A 13,107-nucleotide genomic window follows, 5' to 3' on the forward strand; every position below is an offset into this window, starting at 1 on the left:
CTACCACTTGAGCTACAGCGCCACTTCCGGTTTTCTGGTGGTTTATTGGAAATAGGAGTCTCAAGGTCTTTCCTGCCCGGGCTGGCTTTGAACCGTGATCCTCAGATCTCAGCCTCCTGAGTAGCTAGGATTACAGGCGTGAGCCACCGGCGCACGGCTGTTAAGGGAATTTTTATGAGTTACAAAAAGTCAAACATGAAATCCGGGGCAAAAATTACATCCATTACAAAAGCAATACTTGGAACAGAATTGATTTTTGCCTATCTTGATTTTTTTTTCCTTCTGTCCACTTCCTATACTTTTGAAAGTGAGAAACAGAGGTTTTTACACGTCCCTGCACTGTTCACTAACTCCTCTATGGGCAAAGTGGAATGATTTATTTTTTCGTAAGGATCCAACAAGAATTTATTTGCATCTTTGAGAGGAGAGAGTTAAGCATCCTCTAACAATGTGCCCTGATGTCTCACTGGGTGAGACCAATGACTGTTTCTCCTCCTGCTTTTTGGTTTTGGTTTTTTTGTTTGTTTGTTTGTTTGTTTGTTTCTACCCCATATAGTTACAGGGGTGGGCTACGGCCTGTGGAAGCTTGATTTGGGATACAGACCCAAGCCACATTTTCTTTTCTTTCATTTTCCTTCCTTCTTTTTCCTCTTTCTTTTTCCCCTTTTTAACAAACTGAGACTAAAAAAAAAAAAAAAAGCTACACAGGACAAGAAGTTTCATGTAGATGCCAGACTAGACCAATGTTAACCTGGATCCATTGCCTTCCTCTCTGAATAGCTGTTGCTTCATGTAAGCAAACCCTATTCTCACCCACTCTTATCTCTTTCCTCCTTTCTTTTTTTTTTCTTTTGGGTCCGGTCGTGGGGCCTGAACTCTGGGTCTGGGCACTGTCCCTCAGCTCTTCAGCTCAAGGCTAGTGCTCTACCACTTGAGCCACAGTGCCACTTCCGGCTTTTTTTTTCTGCTTATGTGGTGCTGAGGAATCGAACTCAGGGCCTCAGGCATGAAAGGCAAGCGCTCTACCACTGAGCCACCTTCCCAGCCCCTTTCTTTCTTGTGTCCATTTGAAGCTTGAACTCAAGGTCTCCTGCTCTTGCTTGGCTTTTTCACTCAAGACTGGTGTTCTACCATTTGAGTCACACCTCCACCTCCAGCATTTTTTAAACTGTTTTTGCTTGCTTTGTTTCTTGGTACTGGGGATCAAAACCCAGGTTGTTCTTGCTAGGCAAGCACTTTGCCACTGAGCTACATACCAGGCCCATGTCCAGAATTTTGCTAGTCAATTAGACATGAGTCTCTCAGATTTGTGTGCCCGGGCTGATTTGAAACTAGGATCCTCAGATCTGTCTCCTGAGTAGCTAGGATTACAAAAGCATGAGCCACTAGTACCAGCACACTCTCTCTCTCTCTCTCACACACACACACAGAACTTCATAATCCAATCCTCATTTTGTACAGCTCTTCCAGCTACCTGCCTTTAAATTCGTTAGCTTGTAAAGATGTTCCTGTTCTGGTACCTTTGATCCAGTCCTGCATCCAGTCTTGTGACGCTGTTCTTTAAGAAGTTCTGAGGGCTGGCAGCTCGTGCTTTCAATCTCATTCTAAATATCTCTTCCTCAGAGGCTTTCTCTGAACAGGCAAAAACCCATAAAGTGGCACCCATCCACTTCTTATGACAGTCTTTTAATTACCCGCAGAACGCTCATCATTTGTAATACTTAATTTGTTGCTTATTACCCTGTTTTTCCTCTCCCTAGGACATTGCCCTCCTTTGGGGCAGTTTCCTTCTCTTGCATGCACGATTGCCTGCCAACTGCCTGGCACCTGAACGAAATACTAACAGACGCTAAAATAAAAGAAAGTGAAATGGAGCATTACCTAGAAGTAGCGTGGCTAGCACTCGACCTCGAATTTAGGCTTAACGAGGTAAAAAAAAAAATATCCAGGGGAATTATGTGTACACGCTGTTCCCTCCTTCCTCTTCCTAACCACGCTGATCTTGCCCCCCTTACAGAAAGTGGCTTACAGAAGAAACTCGGAATCTTTTCCTTTCAGAAAAAAAAAAAAAAATCAATTATGGCACAGCCATTCTAGATTCCAACGCGTCTCGATTCCATGGAACTAGCAGCAGGCCCGCCCCTCCGGAAGACCCCGGAGACGCCACCCCCCACCACCACCACTAGCCGGAAGTCGGCGCACCGAGTCTCCGCCCGGGGCACAGAGCCGGCCCCCGCGGCCACGCGCAGCCCTACGTAAAGCGTGGGGTTTCGCGACAGCTCAGGCTCCACCCCTCCCTTTGGCCACATGTCGCGTTGGTCTTCCCGTCGGACGCTGCGCCACCTCCTCGCGCTGCTTTACGAACCTACAGCAGCAGCGCCCCGCCTCCAGTCTCAGGCCTCAGCTCCCCGCCCCCTCCCGGTTTCGCGTCTCCGAGTCCGACGCGCCCGCTATAATCACGTGATTGCCTCATCCGGGTCCTTTGCGTTCTCTCTCCCTCTCCCAACATGGCGGCCTCAGGTGAGTGAGCGGCCGAGCGCGGCTAAAGACCGGGCTCTGAAACTACCCTCTAGGTTTAGTCCACTCCTTGCTGGAGTCGGGGAGCGGGTGGCACCGGTTCCTTTCGGCCTCGGGGGCTGCGGCAGGCTGGCGGCATGGCCGTGTTGGGTTAGCGCCTCAGGATGTTTACGGGGGGGAGACGGGAAGGTGCCCTTCCCCTCCCCCACACACCCTTTTCACCCCGTCTGCGCGAGGTTGGAGTGGGCCGTAATGGTGGGCTCTGGCTGGAATTGGAGGAGGCGGCGGCGCAGGGAGACCTGCGTGGGGAGGGGGGGGGCGCGAGGCCTCCTCGTAGAGGAGAGCCCGGCGCCCGCGTGCAGGCGTGGAGGAAGGAAGGAGGAGGCGGTTGGCGCGCGGACGGGTGCACCCTCGCCTGGATCTCCGAGGCACGAGGCCGTTGCGGACGGGCATGGGGGGGGGCAGGGGTGAGGGGGGGCAGTTAGAACGCGAGCGCGAGTCGGTGGTGGGGCGGGGGGAAGGCGGTGCGCGTGCGCGGTCGGAGAGCCGAGGGTAGTGGTGAGACGGTGCGCCTGGAAAGCATGCGCTGCGAGCCCAGATGGGGGCGGGGGAGAAAGCGTTTACGCACCGGGGTTGCGCTCAGTTACGTCCTTGGGCTTTAGTGCTTCTTTTTTATTTTTTTTAACCCCCCTTCGGGGAGTGTGGCCCACCCTCTCTTCCCCTCCCCACCCCGTATTTCTCTCCGTGACAACGTAGGTTAGGTCTGGAGGTTGGCACTTGCTAGAGTTAGTTGGAGGTAAGAGAACCCAGCATGGTTGGCGCCCACGTGTCAAAAAGGACAGGAGGCAGGAAGGAGCACCTAGATTTCGCCCCAGCCTTGTTCACCTACTCTTAGACGTAGCTTGTTGTTGTTTAGGAGTAGGAGTATGTTTTTACTGAGGGCGGACCGTATGTCAGCCCAATTTTAAGTGTGAACAAGAGAAGATCCCTGTCTTGGGGAGCTTCCATTCTAGTTGAATTCCGGTGTAGGGTTCGTTTTCTTAGACCACTAATAAAACTTTTAGAAGTGCTATTAAAATAACGGGTTGCTTGAGTGTGGCTTCAGTGGTAGAGTGCCTTTAAATTAAAAAAAAACAAGAACTTGGATTGTCTCTGCCATTTAAGTTTACCTGCATTTGTAGCCGAGTACCCCTGGGCTTTGTAACATCTAGTGGTTATTCTAGTTTGGGACATATAGATTGGTTTTCCGGGCATGACTGCAACCTGCATTACTGAAAATTCACTAAGAATTGGCTGTCTCTGAACGCTCATGTAACAGCCAGGAAATTTTCTTCACTATTATTACAAGGAAGCAAAGGAGTATCATTGTCATTTGGGAAATGTTGACAGAATTGAATTACATTAGAGCATAGGTTTCATTGGGTCACTGATCAAGCACTTTTGTATATGTTGTTTTAGTTCATCCTCTGAGGCAATGTAAGGAAATTTTGTCAGCTGTGTCCCCACTGACAAAATTTGCTTAAGGCCATATATTGGTTGGCAGGGTCAAAATCTTGGATATTCCAGACTCTATCAACTTGGCTATACCATGGTGTCTACCTAAATTTGAGAATCTGCCCAAAAGCTAACTATTGTGTGAAGTATGTACATGGCCTAGATTTTCTACCTTGGCAGTTGAGTCTCATAATTTAATGAGAAGTCATATTTCCCTTCTCCCTATCTTCTGTAAAATTTTGAGAGGTAGAAGACATAGCAGTCTCTGAGCTTAGTTTTGTTTAGTGTAATGCAAACTGGTTAAGAAGATTTACTGAATGGTATCCCTTTTGTTAAATCATATTGACTGCCCCCTTGGAAATGCTCATTTCCTTTAGTTCAGTTCAGTAGATCTTAATCTTTATAGCTTTTTCTGGTATCTAAGCATGAGGTTACATTTTGGTCTGCCCTTGAAGAAATTTTTTTCCTATTGTGTATGTTACAAGTATGACCCAGAAGTTGGAAATGGGTATTGGGTTTTCTCTCTGAAAATAGATGATCAAGTTTTATAAATTTTATAAATCTGTTCAGGACCAAGCATCTCTTTGCAGCAGTATCAGTTTCCAGTGTAACCTGATAATGACTTTCAGTGTCAGAAAATGTCTTGAACTTGTATTGAATGAGGGTAATTGAATTATTTCTGGGAAACTTTGTTAACTGAGCCATGGCATTTAATTCTTTACTTGGTTGCTTTGAGCAGGTTCCCAGTGCCTGTAATCCTAGCTACTGAGGAGGCTGAGTTCTGAAGGTATCAGTTCGAGGCCAGCCACTCTTCTCTCAGTTAACCACGTAAAAAAACAAAGTGTGGAACTGTCACTCAAGTGATAGAGCACAAGCCTTGAGCCAAAAAGTTCAGGGATAGCACCAAATCCTGAGTTCAAGACTGACACCAAAAAGGAAGGGATTTGGCTGGGGCATATCTGGCTCCCAGATATACGTGTGTAATCTCAGCACTTCAGAGACTGAAAGAGGCTCAGTAGTAGGGGACTAGACAAAGCTACATAACAAATCCTGTCTCAGAAAACTCCTTGAATCTGTTTGGCATTTTTTTTTCATTTTAATAGTATTCTGTGTTCTGTTAACCTATACAATACAGTTGAGATAGGACCTCATTATATCATATAAAACTTATTTTAATGGCTAGGCTCTAAGAGCAGTATAATTTGTTGCTTTTATAGAGTAATGTTAATTTGAGGAAACATTTGTTAATCACTTATTAGTTGTTTCTACCAAGATTTGGTTCTCACTATTCTTAGAGATCTCAATTTACTACCTTGCCAGGATTATGGGCATGAGCACCAGTACTCAGAAATAGTTTTGATATTAAAATACCAGTTACCTCTTTAGTTCCAGTTTCTTCATTTGTAAAGTGGATGTAGTTTATCTGCTCACCCCTTACTAATAAGGAGTCAAATATGTTTGATAAAAATTAACACTTTTAGGGGCTGGGAAGGTGGCTCAGTGGTAGAGCGCTTGCCTTGCATGCCAGAGGCCCTGGGTTCGATTCCTCAGCACCACATAAGCAAAAAGAAAAAAGCCGGAAGTGGCGCTGTGGCTCAAGTGGTAGAGCGCTAGCCTTGAGCTGAAGAGCTGAGGGACAGCGCCCAGGCCCAGAGTTCAGGCCCCATGACTGGACCCAAAAAAAAAAAATTAACACTTTCAATGCCTTAAAACTGCAAATAATTATGTAAGATGTGCCTAGGGTTTTTTTTGTTGTTGTTGGTTGGTTGGTTGGTTTGGTTTAGTTGGTTGTGGGGCTTGAACTCTGGGCCTGGGCACTGTGCTGGGCCTTGAGCTCTTCAGCTCAAGGCTAGCACTCTACCACTTGAGCTACAGTACCACTTCTAGTTTTTTTTGGGGGGGGGTCCGATCATGGGGCCTGAACTCTGGGCCTGGCCCTCACCATTTGAGCCACAGCGCCACTTCCGGCTTTTTTCTTTTTGCTTATGTGGTGCTGAGGAATCAAACCCAGGGCCTCAAGCATGCAAAGCAAGCGCTCTACCACTGAGCCATCTTCCCAGCCCCGCACTTCTAGTTTTCTGGTGGTTATTAGAGATAAGAGTCTTCATGGGCTTTCCTGCCTGAGCTGGCTTTGAACCACAATCCTCAGATCCCATCCTCCTGAGTAACTAGGATTACAGGCATGACCACCGGCGCCAGCTAACGTGATTTTTTGTTTGATTAAGATGATGTTCAGTGGTTGTTTTCATGCAGTGCTGCTTTTTGTAGTTAAATAGTTTTAGAGTCCTAGTCATGAATGAAAAGACTGTGCAAGAACTAAAGGCCCTGAGTTCAAACCCTAGTACAAGCACGAAAAAATTACTTCAAAGTTGCCATTATGTGTTGCTCACAGATTACCTGATTTCCAGTCCCACCTTATATATGATATACTATGATATATGTTACTGTGAAAGGAGGATACTTAAATTCAGGACAAGACAAAAACATAAAAATTCAATATAAGCTAGGTGCCAGTGGGTCACCCCTGTAATCCTAGCTACTCGGGAGGCTGAGTTCAAAGCCAACCTGGGCAGGGAAGTCCAAGAGACTTATCTCCAGGAAACCGGAAGTGGTGCTGTGGCTTAAGTGATAGAGTGCTAGCCTTGAGCAAAAGAAGCTCTAGGACAAGCCCTGAATTCAAGCCCCAAAAAACTGGCCCAAAAAAAAAAAGTTTAAAAAAATTCAATAGACTACTGTCAGAATAAAGCTGTATTCTAAGTAATGTCAGTTTTTTATTTGTTTGGATTCTTTTTAACTCTTTCTTTTCTTTTTTGTTGGTCATGGGGCTTGAACTCTGGGCTTGGGCACTGTCCCTGCGCTCTTCAGCTCAAGGCAAGCGCTCTACTGCATAAGCCACGGAGCCACTTCCAGTTTTCTGGTGGTTTATTGGAGATAAGAGTCTGGGTTTGAACCTCGATCCTCCTCCTGAGTAGCTAGGAGTACAGGCGTGACCCACCGGCGCCCGCTTAACTATTTCTTTTCTTTTTTGGTACTGGGGATTGACCCAGGACGTTGTACTTGCTAGGCAAGCATTTTGCCACTGAGCTACATCTCAGCCCAATGTCAGTTTTTTGTTGTTGTTGTTGTTTGTTTAATAATTTTTCTCTTTTTTTTCAAAATTTTTATTGTGATTAAGTGGTTACATAATTTCCCAAATTTCACAGTATTGTGAGATAGTGAAGCTTAAAGTTACAAATACATTCTAACTTTCATAGGACAAATTGTCTATCATTGTCTGTAACATTAATGAGTTCTATGAGCTTTGCAATACAGTTATTTCTTCCACATTGAGTGCTATGTACATTTCTTTGTTTTGTATAGCATCAGCTGTTCCCTCCCTCTCATCGCTGCCATTGAGTTTTAGTTCATTTTGGTCAATGTCCAGTGCAGTTGATGGGGCCTCTCAACATTATACTGCATTGAAGCTTGTTTTCATCCTCCAAGAGAAGTATAATTTTTAGCATTATTTGTATGGATTCATTGCATTTTTATATACTTCTTGAAGAAACAGTTAATAACTATTATATATAACTTAATAGCTTCATTCAGATATAATTCATATACCATAAAATTTACCCTTTTAAAATGTATGATTTAGCTGAACATTTTAGCATATCTGTACTCAGCAGACTAAGGCAGAATTATGAAGAAAGCCAGCCATAGTGAGACCCTGTCTTTAAAAAAACAAATTACTAAGTAAATAGTGTACAATTTGGTATTTGGGGTAGGGGTCACTGCTAATGATTGAAAGGAACATGGGAGGTACATGGTAGACACTTTACCATTTAGGAAAATTCAGCCATCGTCACTTAATTTGAAAACATTTCATTGCTCAAAAGGAAGCACCTTATCTCTGTAGTCACTTCCCCTTCTCCCCAGCCACCCTTCTATTTCTTTGTATTTACTTATTCTGAACATTTATATGTAGTTTTATATAATACATAATGTTTTGTGACTAGCTGTTTTATCTGTCATCCACATTATAGAATGTCTCAGTGCTCCCTTTTGATTGCCAAATAATACTCCATTCTATGAATATACCACTGTTTTGTGTATTAATCTGATCGTAGGCATTTGGATTGTTCGTGCTGCTGTGAACATTTCTATGCTATGCTGGGATTTGAGCTCGAGGCCTTTGGTTTTTGTTTTGCTCTCCTAGCTTTTTTGTGGGTTTTTTTGGGGGGAGGGTCGGTCATGGGTCTTGAACTCTGGGTCTGGGTGCTATCCCTCAGCTCTTCAGCTCAAGACTAGGGTCCAACCAATTGAGCCACAGCACTAATTCAGGTTTACAAATCAACTTTATTGACTATAAGTGTCCTCTCTTTAGAAATCAAGTAATAGCTGCTAGTCTAGGTTATAATTCCCAGCATCTATTGTTTGGTGCCTTTATGCTAATGAAGTAATAATAGGAAACATTTCTGGGAATAAAAATAGAGGAAGCATATTTTATACACACTGTATCTGATAATCTTGAGGTCTCCATTTATTGCAGCCACTTTATAATGTCTGGGGACAATGAGCATTAAACAGTACTGCAGAGCCGAGAATTCTGTTGAAATATGCACTGGCCCAGGTATTAGAGGAACAGAAGGCATGAAGGATTTGGATGACATCATTTCTTGGTTAATATCATAAGCAGCATGATACAAACATTTTTACTAATTTTTTTATTTTTATTTTTTAGTCAGTTGTGGGGCCTGGGCGCTGTCCTTCAGCTCAAGGCTAGCGCTCTATCACTTGTCACTTTCAGCTTTTTCTACTTGTGTGGTGCTAAGGAATTAAACCCAGGGCCTCATGCACACAAGGCAAGCACTCTACCACTGAGCCACCTTCCCAGCCCCTATTCTTCTTTTTCTTTTTGTCAGTTGTGGGGCCTGGACTCTGTCCCTCAGCTCTTCTGCTCAAGGTTAGTGCTCTACCACTTGAGCCACAGCTCCATTTCCGACTTTCTGCTTATGAGTTGCTGAGGGATTGAACCCTTGCCTTGCATGCAAGGCAAGCACTCTACCACTGAGCCACCTTCCCAACCCCTTATTCTACTTTTTGTTTTGTTTTTGTTTTGTCGGTCATGGGGCTTGAACTCTGGTCTTGGGCGCTATCCCTCACCTCTTCAGCTCAAGGTGAGTGCTCTACCTCTTGAGCTGCAGCGCCATTTCCTATTCTACTTTTTAAAATCACCTTTTTTCTTGTATTTGAAACAGTCTCTTGCTGTTTAGGGGGCAAGCCTGAAATTTTAGATCCTCAGAATTTCATGTGTATGATCTGAAAATAATTTTTAAATTATGTGATTTACTATGAAGTTTATTTTTGAATTTCAAATAAAGTGTGAAACTTCTGTTGTCAAAGTGTCAAGAGGTTGCCAGACACTGGTAGCTCATGCCTAGCTACTCAAGAGGCTGAGATATGAATATCAGGGTTCAAAACCAGTCCAGACAGACAAATCCAAGAGACTCTTATGTACAATTAACCAGAAAAAAATGAAAGTTAGAGATGTGGCTCAAGTGATAAAGCACACCAGCCTTAAGTGAAAATGCTAAACGAGGGCAGAGTCTAAAGAATAAGGATTATGAAACCCTAATGCACAAAAGTTGATTCAAGCCAAATTCAGAGCAAAGGGCAGAATAATTCCAGATTCTTTTATTTTGGTGTAAGATCATAATGCTTCAGGTTCATTTTATGTTCAGGAAACTGTGTAGCATAGCAGACTGGTCATCTTTATTTCCCAGCAGTTGAATTTGGGAGAATAGCCTTCTATTAAGCAAGTGATATCTCATGGACTTTGCTATCTGGGCTGACTTGGAACTGAGATCCTTCATTTTGGCTTCCTATTATAACTAGGATCACAAATGTGAGCCACCAGCATCTCACCTTTATTTATTTTGAGGTAGATTTTTGCTATATAGCTTAGACTGGCTTCAAATATGTGATCCTGTCTCAGACCACAGAAGGACCAGGATTTCAGGTTTGTGCCACTACTCCAGGTCTTTTTTCTTAATCATTTAGTGGCTACAGTTGAGTCAGTTCTAGAACTTGTCTTAGGCCCTCTACTAAACTAACTGTTGGTTGTACTATCTTAGAAGTTCTGAGGAAGCTGGGCAATTTGCCTATAAACCTAGCTACTCAAGGGAGCCTGGGATCTGAGAATCAGGATTTGAAGCCAGCTGTGGCAGGAAAGTCCAGGATACTCCGTCTCCTGTTAACCAGCACAATTCTAGGTTGGAGGCATGGGTCAAGTGATGGGGTACTGAGCTCAAGCTCTGGTTCTGATGCACATGAAGTTCTGAAGATAGAGTGCCAGGGTCAGCTCACTAGATTTGTTGACTGTTAAGGTTTTCTTGAACTTTCCTTTTAGTGCCAATATCTTAATATATTGTGGTAAGGTAGAGAAGAAGATATTTAGGGAATATTAATTCTAGCTATTCAAATAACACTGAATATAACAACATTTTGCCATGGCTATGGTAATATGCAACAGGACTTCAAGGATGGGGGTCCATGTGATATAATAAGGAAAGTCCTGTCTAGGCGCCAATGGCTCACACCTGTAATCCTAGCTACTCAGGAGGCTGAGATCTGAGGATTGTCATTCAAAGCCAGCCCAGGCAGAAAAGTCCTTATGAAACTATTTCCAATTAACCACTGGAAAACCATAGGTGGCACTGTGTCTCTAAGAGCGCTAGCCTTGAGCAAAGAACCCAGGGACAGGACCCAGGCCCTGAGTTCAAGCACTACAGCCAACACACACACAAAAAAGGCCCTGCGTTTTAATTACTCTCCAACTGGTATCTGATAATTAACCTCCTAGTCTTAGCTTTCCTTCTCTTTAAATTGGTAACTATGATTTCTATTCCCCAGAAGTGCTATAGAGCTAGTCACAGTGGTTCACACTTGTGATTCTAGCTGCCGGGGAGGCAGAAATTGAGAAAGATCAGCCCAGGCAAAAAATTAGTAAGTCCCTATCTCAACCAATAGCTGACATGGTGGTCCATGCCTGACATTTGCAAAAATGCGGAAAGTAGGGCTGGGAATGTGGCTCAGTGGTATAGTGCTTGCCTCGCATGCATAAGGCCCTGGGTTCAATTCCTCAGCACCACATAAACACAGAATGCTGGAAGTGGCACTGTGGCTCACTGTGGCTTAAGTAGTGGAGCGCTAGCCTTGAGCCGAAGAGCTGAGGAGCTGAGGGATAGCGCCCAGGCCGTGAGTTCAAGACCACAACCGGCAAAAAAAAAAAATGCAGAAAGTATAAATAGAATGATTGGTCCGGGGCAAAAATACCAGGCTCTATCCCCAAAACAGCAAAATAGGATAGGGTTGAGGGTAAGACTAAGGAGTAAGATCCTGAATGCAAACCTCCATAGCACCTAAAAAAGGCATACATACCACGTGCGTAGGGCTGTTCTTACTTGGCTACCTCTTTTTATATACCTAACACTATGTGGAGAATTAAAATCTGGTGATTACTATACGGAGAATTTTTTAAAGGCGTATATAGAATATTTTATATTTCCAAGGAGCAGTGAATAGAATAACCAGTCTTAAATAGAAATAGTTAAAAAAAATCAAATGGACTGGGCCCTGCCCTGGTGGCTCACTTCTGTAATCCAAGCTACTCAGAAGTCTGAGATCTGAGGATCACAGTTCAAAGCCATCCCAAGGCTCAGGAAGCTGTGTATAACATAACAAAACAAAAACAAAACAGGCTGGAAATGGAGCTGTGGTACAAGTGGCAGAGCACTAACCTTGAACAAAAAAGCTCAAGAGTCATTACCCAGGCCCTGAGTTCAAGCCCCAGGACTGGCACCAAAAAAAAAAAAAATCAAGTGAGACTGAGAGAATGTATATAGTAAATCAGTGGTAGAATATTTGCCTATTAGATTCCTCAACACCATCTGATTAGGTTAGATTTCCTCAGTCAGTTTCCTGCAACTTTTTTTTGTTGGTTGTGGGGTTTGAACTCTGGTCCGCTCTTCAGCTCAAGACTAGCACTCTACCACTAGAGCCACTTCCAGTTTTCTAGTGGTTTACTGGAGATGGCTTTGAACTGCAGTCTCAGATCTCAGCCTCCTGAGTAGCTAGGATTACAGGTGTGAGCCACCAGCACCCAGCTCTTGCAACTTACTGAGATGAGATCTTATTGTGCTGCCTGGCTGGCCTTAAATTCAACATCTTCCTGCCTCAGCCTCTACTTACTATTAGAACCTTTCTGGAATGTTATATTATGCTTTTATATTTATATCTGAATGGTATGAATGTGCCAAAAATCTAATCTTTCGGTGGGCCTTTGTAAGTGTACTTACATTGCAACAACCAGATTTCTGAGTATCCATAAATAATGTTTTTCTTGTCTAAAACAGCAAAAAAGAAGAATAAGAAGGGGAAGACTATCTCCCTAACAGACTTTCTGGCTGAGGATGGGGGAACTGGTGGAGGAAGCACCTATGCCCCCAAACCGGTCAACTGGGCTGATGAAACAGACGATCTGGAAGGAGATGGTAAATTTTTCATTGCACTTAGAATTCCAGTATCATTGTAAGCTAAGAAGGTCTTTATTTTATGCAACTTCATGTATTATAATCGAGGTTTACTCTACAGTAGAAGCAGAAATAGCATTGAGGAGGGCCTCATACTGATCCTGGTTCTTATATTAACAGACTTTTCTCAATAATAGGCCTCATTTTCTTCATTTGAAAAGTAAGACTATTTTAAATTCCTTAAAGGTCTAAAATTCTGTTTACTTTGTAAGTGATGTTGCAGTGTAACCTATAAGCTGTATATTGTCAGCTAAGAAACAATTAGTTCTGGAAGCTATTGGTAAGACCTTAAGGTTTAAAGAATGGCTTAGAGAAAAGAATGAGAATAGTAATTATGGTGGGAGACATGGAGGAGTCATTGGGCAAGGTCGTTGCCTTCAGGATAGCTGGGAAGGTAAGTTTTTGTCTTAATTTTTGTGTCTTCCTGTTTTATTCCTCCTGGGCTGTTTTTGTATCTTGGGTGGTTATGTGTAAAAGTCAGAAGTGGTGCTGTGGCTCAAGTGGTAGAGCGCTAGCCTTGAGC

The 13,107-nt window shown here is 43.6% G+C and overlaps 1 protein-coding gene across 4 annotated transcripts in view; it reads left to right on the top strand.

The window, feature by feature from the left end:
- The first annotated feature begins 2,421 nt into the window (after positions 1-2,421).
- The window catches only part of Eif4b (eukaryotic translation initiation factor 4B), a 30,170-nt gene continuing 19,484 nt past the window's right edge, over positions 2,422-13,107 (top strand). For all 4 annotated transcript variants that reach the window (XM_013032498.1, XM_013032499.1, XM_013032500.1 and 1 more), the window contains exons 1-2: positions 2,422-2,520; positions 12,408-12,545. In XM_013032498.1, the coding sequence (XP_012887952.1) occupies positions 2,508-2,520; positions 12,408-12,545 (151 nt within the window). In that variant the 5' untranslated portion in view covers positions 2,422-2,507. The remainder of the gene's footprint in view (positions 2,521-12,407; positions 12,546-13,107) is intronic.

The sequence above is a fragment of the Dipodomys ordii genome, unplaced genomic scaffold, assembly GCF_000151885.1.
Source record: "Dipodomys ordii isolate 6190 unplaced genomic scaffold, Dord_2.0 Scaffold155, whole genome shotgun sequence".
NCBI classification, from domain to species: domain Eukaryota; kingdom Metazoa; phylum Chordata; class Mammalia; order Rodentia; family Heteromyidae; genus Dipodomys; species Dipodomys ordii.